The sequence below is a fragment of the Pseudophryne corroboree genome, chromosome 8 (genome assembly GCF_028390025.1).
Source record: "Pseudophryne corroboree isolate aPseCor3 chromosome 8, aPseCor3.hap2, whole genome shotgun sequence".
In the NCBI taxonomy this organism is placed as follows: Eukaryota; Metazoa; Chordata; class Amphibia; order Anura; family Myobatrachidae; genus Pseudophryne; species Pseudophryne corroboree.
The window spans coordinates 16,355,242-16,369,738 of record NC_086451.1 but is presented as its reverse complement, the minus strand read 5'-3'; the positions used below and the strand labels follow the sequence as shown (position 1 = coordinate 16,369,738).

At 45.7% G+C, this 14,497-nt stretch overlaps 1 protein-coding gene across 1 annotated transcript in view; it reads left to right on the top strand.

Annotated features, from left to right (window-relative positions):
• LOC134948146 (stomatin-like) overlaps positions 1 to 14,497 on the top strand; it is a 62,169-nt gene that overhangs the window by 30,665 nt on the left and 17,007 nt on the right. The window contains exons 4-5 of the mRNA XM_063935958.1: positions 480 to 562; positions 776 to 979. Coding sequence (XP_063792028.1) covers positions 480 to 562; positions 776 to 979 — 287 coding nt within the window. The remainder of the gene's footprint in view (positions 1 to 479; positions 563 to 775; positions 980 to 14,497) is intronic.

The following is a 14,497-nucleotide window of genomic DNA, read 5'->3' as shown; positions in this document are numbered from 1 at the left end:
CTGCACCCATCAGAAGAATGAAGCATCAGATATAGCCTTATAGCTGACTGACCCATCTTCTGCCCTCATAATCAGGCTGTCTCAGTCTCCTCAGCTGTCACTCTGGCGTTTCAATCACTGAGCCATCTCCTGCCCTCGTACCTCTCCTTAGCTGTCCCACCTCCGAGCGACTCCTTCATTCTGGCGTTCCATTACTGAGCCGCCTCATACCCTCATACCTCTCCTTAGCTGTCCCACCTCCTAGCAGTTCCTTCATCGTAGCGTTCCATCACTGAGCCCTCTCCTGCCCTCATACCTCTCCTTAGCTGTCCCACCTCCTAGCAGTTCCTTCATCCTAGTGTTCCATCACTGAGCCCTCTCCTGCCCTTATACCTCTCCTTAGCTGTCCCACCTCCTAGCGGCTCCTTCATTCTGGTGTTCCATCACTGAGCTGCCACCTAGTTTTTCATGCTGTTATTAAACACACAATTTCTTCACAGGTATGTTCTTCATCGTCCCCTGCACAGACAACTTTATTAGAGTGGACTTGAGGACCATCACATTTGACATTCCACCCCAAGAGGTAATATCTCTGCTACTGACTGACGCTTACGCAGGTTATGAAGAGCAGGGGGGGCTGGGAGGGTCCAAGGCTCCCTCGTTACCTTGTTTTGTAACGTTTGTATTGGCTGCTTGTGCAGTATGTAGTTCCATTTTAGACCTTTTTCCATTCCCAATATACCAAGCAACAGAATGTACAAAGCTCTTACATGTCCTTCTCGGTGTCTCCTCTCAGATTCTGACAAAAGATTCTGTGACCGTCAGCGTGGATGGCGTTGTCTACTACCGAGTCCAGAACGCCACTATGGCGGTGGCTAATATCACCAATGCAAACTCCGCCACCCGCCTGCTAGCCCAGACCACTCTCAGGAATGTTTTGGGCACTAAAAACCTGTCGCAGATCCTTTCTGACAGGGAGGAGATCGCCCAAAGCATGCAGGTAAGTGGAACTGTCAAACAGACTTTCTCTTACGTCCTAGAGGATGCTCGGGTTCCATTTAGAGCCATGGGGTATAGACGGGTCCTTTGGGAGCCACTGGCACTTTAAGAGTTTAATAGTGTGGGCTGGCTCCTCCCTCTATGCCCCTCCTAGCAGACTCAATTTAGAAAATGTGCCCGGAGGAGCCGGTCACAGCTAGGGGAGCTCCTACGAGTTTTCTTAGTTTTATTATTTTCTCAAGTTATTTACAGGGAGACTGCTGGCTTCGTGGGACTTGGAGAGGGAGGGGGGGGGGGAGTAGGAATCAACTTAATAGAGAGTTAATGGTTCTCTACTCCACTGACAGGATACTGAGCTCCTGGGGGAACTGATCGCAAGCCCACAAGGCGACCGCTCACTCCCGCAGCATGGCCGGCACCCCCTAACAGTGCCAGAAGAAAGAAGAGTGGCGAGTACAGCGCCGGCATCCCGGTTAGCGGGTCGCCGGCGGGTATAACAGGCGGCACAAGGGTGGGAGTGCAGCTCTGTCGGCTGCGCTCAAGGAAGGCTCAGCAACACACGGTGTAGGCGCTTTGAGGGGCGTCCTGAGCCAGCGCGGATAACCCTACACTGGTCACATAGCTAACAGGGGCTGATCCCACTAATACCTCAGGCCAGTATAAATAACTAAGTGCGGGAAGCCGCGCACCATGTCGGGGGGGGGGGCTTCCTCTCAGAGCAGATCCAGCATCTCACCAGCGCCATTTTCTCCCTGCAGATCGCCACACAAGATGCTGACAGGGAAGCGCTGTCCCTCCACATAACTCCAGCACCTCTGCGGTACCAGGGGGTTATAGATAGGGGGTGGGAGAGTGTATTAAATATACTAGCTATCCAATTAAGGATAGTCAGTCAGCGCCGGACTGTTACCGTAATAACAGCCTGAAAGGGCGCGGTGTGGCTGGTTCCTCATACTCTGAGGCTCACTGAAGGTACTCGGGGGGGGGTGCATATCCCAAACTGCCATGTCTAAGGACTCTGTGTCCTGTGCTGCAGAGTGTTTATCTTCTCCTGAGGAGTCTATTCCATGTACTCAAGACTGCAATATGCTTTCTCAGCCCTCTGGATCCGAACCCCTATGGGTGGATTCTTTAAGGGCGAGGATGTCCCAGATTTCAACTAGGATGTCACATACTGAAAAAGGGACGCAGTTTTTAAGAAAATCTGTGGAGGATATGATATATTCAGCCCCCACTACTTAGTCTAAAAACCCACCTACATACCCACAAAAATGTACACTTGCCCAGATAATGCAAGCTGACACTGATACCGACTCTGATACAGGGAACGGTGATGGGGATATGCAGGAGGAAGGGGGGGGGGTGAATCCCTTGCTAAAGGGGTGCAACTAATGATTTAATCCGTTAGGGATGTGTTGCATATTACTGAGAAGGTACCTGAGCAGGAAGAGGAGACTGATTTTACTGCAAATAAGAAATCCTCGCTTACATTCCCTGCTTTTAAGGTGTTAAACTCCTTGCTTGAAAAATCCTAGGAAAACCTAGAGAAAAAATTCCAGATCCCTAAAAGAATTCTCATTGCGTTCCCTGAAGAGGACAAACAATTTGGCAGCTGCTCAGTCATACCTGGAGATAATTATATATCAGGTGCTGGAAGGGGGAGGGGTCACAGACAAACAACAGACATAGAGGGGGGGGGGGGGGGGGGGGGGGGGGTGCAAATCCCCACCCCTAAATTTCCCTTCCGCACACTGAAAATTACCTGTAACCATACCTCAACCTATCTGGTGATAAAATTCAGAGAATTAGTCACAAATGTTTGCAAACACATGTTTAGCTGCTGGCCACTTCACGGCTTCTCTGATACAGCAGTCCTAACCTACATAATAGCAGTGCCCACATAGGGCCATGTAATTTGCCACAGTAGGCCTCATGATAAAGGCTATTACTAAAACACTTCCAGACAGAGAGCTAACTTACCCGGGAGCCACCCCCAGGATCTCCCATTGGCACTACAAGGAACAACATGCCTTCCAAATACTGCTCCCATTCAATGCCTCTCGCACACAAGCAGACAAACAATTTAACAGCTGCTCAGTCATACCTGGAGATAATTATATATCAGGTGCTGGAAGGGGGAGGGGTCACAAACAGCCTTTATCATGAGGCCTACTGTGACAAATTACATGGCCCTATGTGGGCACTGCTATTATGTAGGTTAGGACGGCTGTATCAGAGAAGCCATGAAGTGGCCAGCAGCTAAACATGTGTTTGCAAACATTTGTGACTAATTCTCTGAATTTTATTACCAGATAGGTTCAGGGATGGTTACAGGTAATTTTCAGTGTGCGGAAGGGAAATTTGGGGGCGGGGATTTGCAAACCCCCCCCCCCCCCCCCCCCCACCTCTGTCTGTTGTTTCACTGAAGAGGACAGAAAGAAGTGGGAAAATCCACCACCTATAGTGGACGCTTCTGTATCTAGGTTGTCAAAAAAGGTGGTTTTACCTGTCCCTGGCTCAACCTCCTTAAGCGAGCCGGCTCACCGCAAGATTGAGACTACGCTCAAATCACTACACACTGCTACAGGAGTAGCCCTGAGACCCACTATTGCTTGTGCGTTGATTTCTAGAGCCATAGTGAAGTGGTCAGGTGCATTACTGGAGGAATTAGATACTAATGATAGGAGTGACACTGACTTGTTTTTACATCACATACAGGATTCTGCAGGTTTCATGGAGGAGGCCATGAAGGACATTGGCCTGCTTAATGCAAGGGCTACTCCCATGGCAGTCTCGGCACGCAGAGGACTCTGGCTACGCCAATGGACGGCGGATGCAGAATCCAAGAAAAGTGTGGAGAACCTACCCTTCACAAGTCAGGCCCTGTTTGAGGACGCACTGGATGTGTGGATATCCACGGCAACTGCGGGTAAGTTGTCCTTTCTTCCCTCCACAGCTGCACCGGCTAGGAAATCTGGTCCTACGCCTACACTGCAGTCTGTTACGATCCTGATGCTCAGGACAGGGGAGATCTTATGTAGTGAGTCCTGAGCACCAAGACGGAATGCTGGGATTGGGAAATGGGAAGGAAATAGCCCCTAGCACCCTACCTCCGTTGTCTTACCCGTGTTATCAATTCACGCCTGAACGACTATGGTTTCTTGGGCCCATGGCAGCCGCGTTTGAAGGGCGGATTATGTCTGCCCAACTCCGATGCCCCCTCAGGTCTTAAAGAGAGACAAGGCGTGAACTGAGACAGGGTAATAACAAGGGGACCTCTAACTGAAACAACCACGCTAGGGGCTATAAACTACCTAAAAACTAAACGTATGTGCGGCACGCCGCCAAAGGAAAAAGAACTACAAAGAAACCACTGTCCACTCCCCTACACGGCACCGCCGAGTTCCGGAGAGGACAGTGAAAGCGGAAACCTCCGCAAATGCACCAATTCACAGTAAAGTAAACACTAAGCGGCATAGGCCGCAACACGCGGCAGAAGCCGCTACTCACGAAACCGGGCGAGAACCCCAGATGACAAACAGGTTCGCAAGGACTAGAAGGATTCCCAGGACCAGCTTCGGACCTCCAAAGTACCAAAGGGCAGGGAGCAAGATCCACCAAACACGGCTGACAGGAACAGAGTTCTGCAAGGCAGGAACAGCATACAAGAAGCTATCACCGGCGGGGCTGCAGTGTGCTGGCTCACATAAAAAGGCCCTGCTGGCCAATAACAGGAGGGCCAGCAGGACCAGCCCCCAGACCCTAATTACTAGTTGCCGTGCAGCTGCCCTGCTGCACGAGCAACCTAATTAACTATTCTTAACAACGGGGAACGCGGTCCACCTGTGGCGTCCCCGTTGCTATGCACCCGGCGGCCCTGCACGCATGGCGTCCTGCGTTGTCAGGGACCCGGCGGCTATTGTGCGCACGGCGTCCTGGCGTTGCTAGGCGCCGTGCGGGGGACAGGGAAGGAGAGAGGCGCGGCGGCCGTGACCGCTGCTCAGTCAGGGCACGGCCGAAGACCGCCGCGCCTAACACAGTCCTTTCGGACAGCAAAATAAAAAAAAATCCAAAAGGTCCCCCCACCTTCTTTAGAGGAGGTCGGGGGAAATCCAGGAAACCTGCAACAACAGGTTCCCAGGAATAGAAACCAGGTTCTGCTTCCTCAAAATCTTCAGCATGATGGTGGACCTCCCAGCCTGGAGATCGGGCAGGTGGAAGCGAGACTAAAAGACTTCAGTCACATCTGGGCGTCATCGGGCCTAGACCCCTGGGTAAAAGATATTGCTGCCCAGAGGACAGACTGAAGTTTCAGGAACTTCCGCCTCACAGATTCTTCAAATCAGGCTTACCAGTTTCGCTGACAGAAAGTGCTATCCTACAGGAAAAAATAAAAAAAATTGGTACAAACCAATGTCATTGTTCCAGTTCCACCTCACCTAAAGAACAAGGGTTATTACTCAAACCTGTTTGTGGTACCGAAACCGGATGGTTTGGTAAGACCAATATTGAACCTTAAGTCATTAAACCCCTACTTGAGGGTATTCAAATTCAAGATGGAGTCTCTGAGAGCGGTGATCTCAGGTCTGGAGGAGGGGGAATTCCTAGTATCCCTGGATATCAAGGATGCGTACCTTCACATTCCGATCTGGCCGCCTCCCCAGGCCTATCTAAGGTTTGCACTACAGGACTGTCACTATCAGTTCCAGACATTTCCATTTGGCCTCTCCACAGCACCGAGGGTGTTCACCAAGGTCATGGCAGAGATGATGCTCCTCCTCTGCAAACAGGGAGTGAACATAATTCCATACCTGGACGATCTACTGATAAAGGCATCTTCCAGGGAGAGGCTGTTGCAGAGTATTGCTCTCTCAACTCAACTACTCCAGGATCATGGGTGGATCCTGATCCTTCCAAAGTCACATTTGAAGCCGACAAGGAGACTGTCCTTCCTGGGGATGATACTCGACACGGAAGTGCAGAGGGTGTTTCTACCGGTGGAGAAAGCGTTGGTGATCCACTCAATGGTCCGGGATGTCCTGAAGCCAGCCCGGGTATTGGTTCATCAGTGCATTCACCTTCTGGGAAAGATGGTAGCCTCCTACAAGGCTCTGCAGTACCGAAGATTCCATGCAAGGTTCTTCCAGCTGGATCTCCTGGACAAGTGGTCGGGATCACATCTTCACATGCACCGGCGGATACGCTTGTCGCCGAAAGCCAGAATTTCACTCCTCTAGTGGCTGCAAACTTCTCACCTACTCGAGGGACGCAGGTTCGGGATTCAGAATTGGATACTTCTAACCACGGATGCAAGTCTGAGAGGTTGGGGAGCAGTCACCCAGGGGGAAAACTTCCAAGGAAAGTGGTCAAGTCTGGAATCCATCCTTCCAGTAAACATTCTGGAACTAAGGGCCATATACAACGGCCTTCTACAAGCGGCACATTTTATGCAAGATCAAGCCGTTCAGGTTCAGTCGGACAATGTCACGGCAGTGTCCTACATAAACCGACAGGGCGGAACGAAGAGCAGAGCTGCAATGTCGGAGGTAACAAGAATCCTCCTCTGGGCAGAAAGGCACGCGGTGGAGCTGTCGGCAATCTTCATTCCGGGAGTGGACAACTGGGAAGCGGACTTCCTCAGCAGACACGATCTCCATCCAGGAAAATGGGGCCTCAACCAGGAGGTATTCGCAAAGGTAACAAGCCGATGGGGTGTACCTCAGATAGACATAATGGCCTCTCGTCTCGACAAGAAGCTTCGGAGGTACTGTTCCAGGTCGAGAGACCCACAAGCAGTGGCGGTGGACGCCCTGGTAACTCTGTGGGTGTTCCGGTCAGTGTAGGTGTTCCCTCCACTTCCGCTCATCCCAAGGATTCTCAAACTAATAAAAAAGAACAAGAGTTCAGGCGATCTTCATTGCTCCAGACTGGCCAAGAAGGGCTTGGTACGCGGATCTTCTGGAATTACTGCTGGAGGATCCGAGGCCTCTTCCTCTGCACGAGGACCTTCTGCAACAGGGGCCGTTCGCCTATCAAGACTTACCACGACTACGTTTGACGGCATGGAGGTTGAACGCCAGATCTTAGCTTGGAAGGGCATTCCGTACAAAGTCATTCCTACTCTGATCCAAACTAGGAAGGGGGTAATGTCTAAGCATTACCATCGAATTTGGAAAAAGTAGGTGTCTTGGTGTGAATCCAAGAAGTTTCCTACGGTGGAGTTTCAACTGGGATGTTTTCTCCTCTTTCTGCAACCAGGTGTGGATGTGGGCCTACGCTTGGGCTCCATAAAGGTCCAGCTTTCGGCCTTGTCCATTTTCTTCCAAAAACAATTGGCTGCTCTCCCTGAGGTTCAGACATTCTTGAAAGGGGTTCTGCACATCCAACCACCCTTTGTGCCTCCTACGGCACCTTGGGATCTCAATGTGGTGCTGCAGTTCCTGCAATCGGATTGGTTCGAACTTTTACAGGAGGTGGATGTAAAGGTTCTTACTTGGAAGGTGGTCACACTGTTGGCATTGGCATTTGCAAGACGCGTGTCAGAATTGGGGGTGTTGTCACACAAGAGCCCCTACTTGATTTTCCATGAGGATAGAGCTGAGCTCAGAATGAGTCAGCAATTTCTTCCAAAGGTTGTGTCGGCCTTTCATATTAACCAACCTATTGTGGTGCCAGTGGCTAATGACACCTCGATTACCTCACGATCCTTGGATGTTGTTAGGGCTTTAAAAATATATGTGAAGAGAACTACTCGTCACGGGAAGTCGGACGCACTGTTTGTCCTTTATGATCCCAACAAGATTGGGTGTCCTGCTTCTAAGCAGACAATTTCTCGCTGGATCAGGCTTACTATCCAGCATGCTTATTCTACGGCAGGTTTGCCGATTCCAAAATCTGTTCAGGCCCACTCTACCCGTTAAGTGGGTTCGTCCTAGGCAGCTGCCCGGGGTGTCTTGGCTATTCCGCTTTGCCAAGCAGCTACTTGGTCAGGGTCGAACACGTTTGCTAAGTTCTACAAGTTCGATACTTTGGCCTCTGAGGACATAAAGTTAGGTCAATCTGTTCTGCAGGAACCTCAGCACTCTCCCTCCCATACTGGGAGCTTTGGTACATCTCCATGGTACTAAATGGAACTCCAGCATCCTCTAGGATGTTAGAGAAAATAGGATTTTATCTACCTACCGTTAAATCCTTGTCTTGTAGTCCGTAGAGGATGCTGGGCGCCCGCCCAGTGCTTCGTTTTCCTGCATTGTTACTTGGTTAAGTATTGTTGGTTCAGTCGTTGCTGAATCGTTTCAAGTTGGTTAGCTTGGCTTTCCTTTTGTTATGTGTGAGCTGGTGTGATCTCACCACTATATGTGTATTTCCTTCTCTCAAAGTATGTCCGTCTCCTCGGGCACAGTTTCTAGAATGAGTCTGCTAGGAGGGGCATAGAGGGAGGAGCCAGCCCACACTATTAAACTCTTAAAGTGCCCATGGCTCCCAAAGGACCCATCTATACCCCATAGTACTAAATGGAACCCCAGCATCCTCTACGGACTACAAGAAAAGCATTTACCGGTAGGTATATAAAATCCTATTATAACTCCACTTGGACAAGGCCCATGGACGAGCTTGAGTTGTAACCAGATATCACACTTTGAGTTCCACGTGTGACCTATGACCTTCACGTATCTCGTTATTACAAGAGTTATCACTGTACTGAAGGAGGAGTGGGCAGAGCGGAGAGAGGTGTAGACACAGCTGTCAGGGTGTAATTATTACTCTCCGTATTACTGACAATTACTGCGGATCCCGCCATCTGCGTTACACGGATGGAGGAGCTGGTAGAGACGTCACAGCCCCGGTTAATATTTTACATCTGTATCTCTGGTACACACTTCAGGTGCTCGCCTTAGCTGGCGGTAGCTGTGTATAACACAACAGAGGGGCCGCTGCCTTCCGACCATGCCACGAGACACCCATCGTTATATGAACAGTCACCGATAATAATGATAAAGTTGTTTTTAATTGGGATACTTGTCTGGGATTTATTGTATATCAGCAAATGTCCTGCAAGTTAGCTTAGGATCAAAAAGAAAAAAGTTATTTTTAGTCACAAATATAGGGGTAGCAGTAAGAGGTGGCAATAAGAGAGGTAAGGGGTGTAAGGGGTAGCAGTAAGAGAGGTGGCAATAAGAGAGGTAAGGGGTAGCCGTAAGAGAGGTGACAATAAGGGAGGTATGGGGTAGCAGTAAGAGAGGTGGCAATAAGGGAGGTAAGGGGTTGCAGTAAGAGGTGGCAATAAGAGAGGTAAGGGGTAGCAGTAAGAGAGGTGACAATAAGGGAGGTATGGGGTAGCAGTAAGAGGTGGCAATAAGGGATGTAAGGGGTAGCAGTAAGAGAGGTGGCAATAAGGGAGGTAAGAGGTAGCAGTAAGAGAGGTGGCAATAAGGGAGGTAAGGGGTTGCAGTAAGAGGTGGCAATAAGAGAGGTAAGGGGTAGCAGTAAGAGAGGTGACAATAAGGGAGGTATGGGGTAGCAGTAAGAGAGGTGGCAATAAGGGAGGTAAGGGGTTGCAGTAAGAGGCGGCAATAAGGGATGTAAGGGGTAGCAGTAAGAGAGGTGGCAATAAGGGAGGTAAGGGGTAGCAGTAAGAGGTGGCAATAATAAGAATTTACTCACCGGTAATTCTATTTCTCGTAGTCCGTAGTGGATGCTGGGAACTCCGTAAGGACCATGGGGAATAGCGGGCTCCGAAGGAGGCTGGGCACTCTAGAAAGATCTTAGACTACCTGGTGTGCACTGGCTCCTCCCACTATGACCCTCCTCCAAGCCTCAGTTAGGTACCGTGCCCGGACGAGCGTACCCAATAAGGAAGGATTTTGAATCCCGGGTAAGACTCATACCAGCCACACCAATCACACCGTACAACTCGTGATATGAAACACAGTTAACAGTATGAAACAATAGAGCCTCTCAACAGATGGCTCAACAATAACCCGATTTAGTTAACAATAACTATGTACAAGTAATGCAGATAAACCGCACTTGGGATGGGCGCCCAGCATCCACTACGGACTACGAGAAATAGAATTACCGGTGAGTAAATTCTTATTTTCTCTAACGTCCTAGTGGATGCTGGGAACTCCGTAAGGACCATGGGGATTATACAAAAAGAAAAAGAAAAGATTGTCTCTTTGTTGGCGCACTAAGGGAGAAAGAGTAATTAAATCTAAAATGTAACCTTTATTGGTAATCAATTAAAATAGATGTGAAATATATTTGAAAAAATATTTTATTATTAAAGATATTATATGAATTAAAAATTCACTGTGTCACTTGTTTTATTTACATTCATTAGTTTTAAGGGTCCAGACCACTCATAGCCTATATTCATCAGTTGGTATAATTTTAAGTGGTGTGTCACTTTACAGGGGACCGGAAGAGAGGTTCGTGTGGGATGAATCCACAATACTCTTACTTGAGCTTAATATGGATTATAATGAAATCTCCTTTCCACAGTGTTAATATATTTGCAAAAAAAGTGTCCCGTAATATAATGCACTTTTTAAATGCAATAGTTTCTGTAGCAATCCCAGTTCTGTGCACATTCATACAATTGATTGCTTGCCTGTTCTTAGTACTGAAACAAGTTGTTGGAACAGGACACTGTCATAGTTAAAGTCATACAGTGTTGCACTCCCCTTTTAAGTTGACACAATATTGTCACATATGTTACTTGCCTGTGACAAGGAGTTCCTATGATAAGGGAATTCGTAAATACAATGGGGTAAATTGATGTATGATATTCTTGTATTCAATATCATGCGTCTGTCTATTTACAGTTTTATCCCATTATATTAATGGCAGGAAACCATTGAGGAATAACCACAATATTTTGTGATAATTTTACATGTATATCATGTCCTTATTGTATATCAGATGTATGGTACAGTAATGATGATTTAATACATTTCTCATCTATGTCTCAAAAGGTATCACAATATGTAAGGGCAGGGGGTCACTGAGATCTATACAATAAATAACACCTTTTTATTGCAGATTGAGATACACCCAGAGTGTGTTTGCAGCGGTGATTTGATGTTTAATTATTCTCTCATATATCTCTCACTGAGTGAGGGAACAGCACCACTGGAACATATACACTGTTTCAGTTCTACACTTATATATACAGCCGCACGCACTTTAGGTTATCATCAGCGTGTCACTACAACAGCTGTTTTTGTACTGAAAGACTTGATGGTTAAATACCGCAACTGCTGTTCTTATAGATATTGCAATCTATGCTGATTCCCCCAAATTCATTACCAAGAGGATCAGTATTCTATCGTTGCAGGTGTTATGATTAAACCACCATCAGCATATTTTTAAACCACCGTCATTATGTTTTTCTATTATGGGTATTGCAAATTGATGCAACTGCTGTTTCAATTAGGTGTGACCTGTGCTGATTGCCCCAGTTACAGAGAGTGTCAAATCCTTGACTGGTGTATTTATAATCACTGTCTGCACCTCCCTATACCAACTGTGAGTTAGTGTGCAGCGTCCGTATGTTAAGAATAAAAGGTTCAATGCCCTTATACATTGATCCCGCTGCACATTAGTATTTTGTTAGTTGGAACATACCTCACTATTGCGGCTATTAATACGTATTTGATACCTATTGTATTCTTTCACTCAAATCCATTACTGACATTGCTCATACATAATTTCTGACTGCATGTACATATTGTTCCCCTCAATGGTTCCCTTAGATCCCTCCTGGTCTGGCTAAATACTGGTACGAGTGGTCCTATTCCTATTTCATATATCTATTAACTGCATTACATTGGTACAAGTGATTATGACATTTTAAGTGAATATAGCGGACAGATTTTATGCCGCTCTGAAACGCCACCGACGTGCACGTTTCACATCAGCTTCCTCAGGGCAAACACGATTGTCCTAACGAGGATGGCTATAAGGAGAAGCTCAGCCAATCATTTCAAATTAGCGTGACGTGTCACATAATGACGTGACACGTCATTACTGCCCGTACTCATACTGGCACCGTAATTAGGGATAAATGATCTATTTACACTAATCATCTAGGTATCCCATACAGTATTTATCATATCCAAGAGATCCTATCAGGAGTAAAGGATAATAATCCCCTGCTTTATGTTTGAAAATATGTTGCTCGAATACTTAGCCGAACTACTTAAAAGAGTTTGTTGTAAGAATGGAAACATTTGGTTTCTTACTTTGAGAGATGTCAAAAAACTGTATATTATGGTATATGAATTCCCATAATTGATCTAATATCCTTCATGATAGAATATAAAAAAGGGGACGATGGATAATAATATCTATAAGTGAAAATTTTTATTAAATAAAATTTTTATTATAAAAGAAAACATTTTTTATATATATATTTAGGGACTGATGCTCAGTCTATTGGTGTATTAATATAATGTAAGATGTGTTTTACTATAATTCATACGTGACAGGGTTGATATCTCGTGAATGTGTGTGTGTGATCTGTCTATAGATTATTATAGATATGGTGAAATAAGTGATCTGTAATATATTAGAAATGTGATATTGTTATATTAATCTACATTAGGATGTGTGACAGAGGGAAGTGATTATAATAAATGAAAACGTGAAAATGGTGTGCCATAAAAATTAATATAAAACGTTATGTGGAATGAACTATATATGTGCAAAAAACGTGAAATCAGAGAAATATTTGTGAATGAATTATATGTGTAGTAATTGTGTAAAAATTATGATGTCCTGAGGATTACTTTATACAGGATCTCTACTTTTATTTGTATATTAACCTATGTGAGCTTGCCATGCCCCTATTATTTTTGAGGGACATTCCAGATCAATAATATACAGTAAAAATGTAAAGTACTTTTTAATACTGTCATCCCATCATTCCCCATTGAGTACGTGATTTTATCAAGATCCTTCAAATTTCTATACTATATCCAATTGTCCCCCCAATCTATCTTTGAGTGGATGGACAAGTGTTTTAGGATTATTTCATCATCCCTAGGAATTGCATGTGCTTCTCATCTCATAATATTTTGACCTCCAATGTGCTATCTACTGTACTTTTTTATGCACATTTGGGGTCCGGATTAGGTGCACCTGCATGTATAGTAGGGATAGGTGTTTATCACTTTCATATAGAAGGTTCCTGATAGTCTTGAATATGCATACAGGTGAATCCCATGGGTAAGTATAATAAAGATGTTATGATATGGCACTTGCTTCCATATGATTCCCGCTGTATAATTACCATTCTCACACAAAAGGTTCCGGATAGTCTTGGATATGCATACAGGTAAGTTTCTCAGGTGAGTATAGTACGGATGTTGTAATATGGCACTTTATTCAACATGATTCCTTGTTGTTACAGGAAAGGTAAATAACTGTTATTTTCATTTAATCCTTTTGGGTATTGGCAGCCCATCAAAAAGATCATTTTGCTCTCAAATCTGAGAAGGTCTCCATCTATATCGCCCCCACGAATATTTGATTCAAAATGTCTCATACCAAAGGCCCGGAGGCCCTTTGGGATCCCGTTGTGAGATTGTAGAAAATGACTGGCTACTGGAGTTAGAGTCTTAAATTTTAATTTGTCCTGCCTGGCATTCCTGATACTGCCGATGTGCTCCAACAATCTCACCTTTAAAGGTCTGATTGTTTTTCCGATATAAATCAGATTGCAGGGGCATATCAGTTCATATACCACCCCTGTTGTGGTACAGTCGATGTAACTATTGATCTCCCATTTTTTGCCATACTTGTCCATGTAGTCTGTTTTGGGGATCATATATTGGCAAGCTCTGCATTGTCTACAACAATAGGATCCTTTCTTTTGATGTAGGGGTTTCTTTAACGATGGTAAATGGCTTCTCACCAAATGATCCTTCAAATTACGTGATCTTCTCCAACTGGTTTGGATTTTATTCGGAAGGATCTCATTCAGATCATCATCTGTTTTTAAGACTGGCCAATGTTTCTGTAGGATGGTGTTTATTTCACGCCATTTATTGTTAAAGGTGCCTATAAATCGAACTGGCTCATCTCTTGTAATTTTGGGTTTAGGGACGAGTAGAGATTCTTTGGAGTATGTTTTGATATCTCTTTTAGCGGTTTTTAGGGCCCTATTACTGTATCCCCTCTGTTTCAGTCTGTCAACCAGCTGTTGTTCTCTGATGGCAAAATTAGTTGGTTCAGAGCAATTCCTCTTAATGCGTAATAATTCGCCCTTTGGTATTCCTTTAATAGTTGTGGGCAAATGTGAGCTATCCGCATGGAGGATGCTATTCGTAGCCGTTTTCTTCCTGAAAGTATCAGTAGAGATTGAGCCATCACTATTTATGTTAATAGTGAGGTCCAAAAAGTTGATGGTTTCCTGACTCATTACACCTGTGAGTTTCAGGTTCAGATCATTGGTGTTAAGTATGATTATGAATTCTTCCAATAGGTTCTGATCCCCATCCCAGAGGATGAGGAC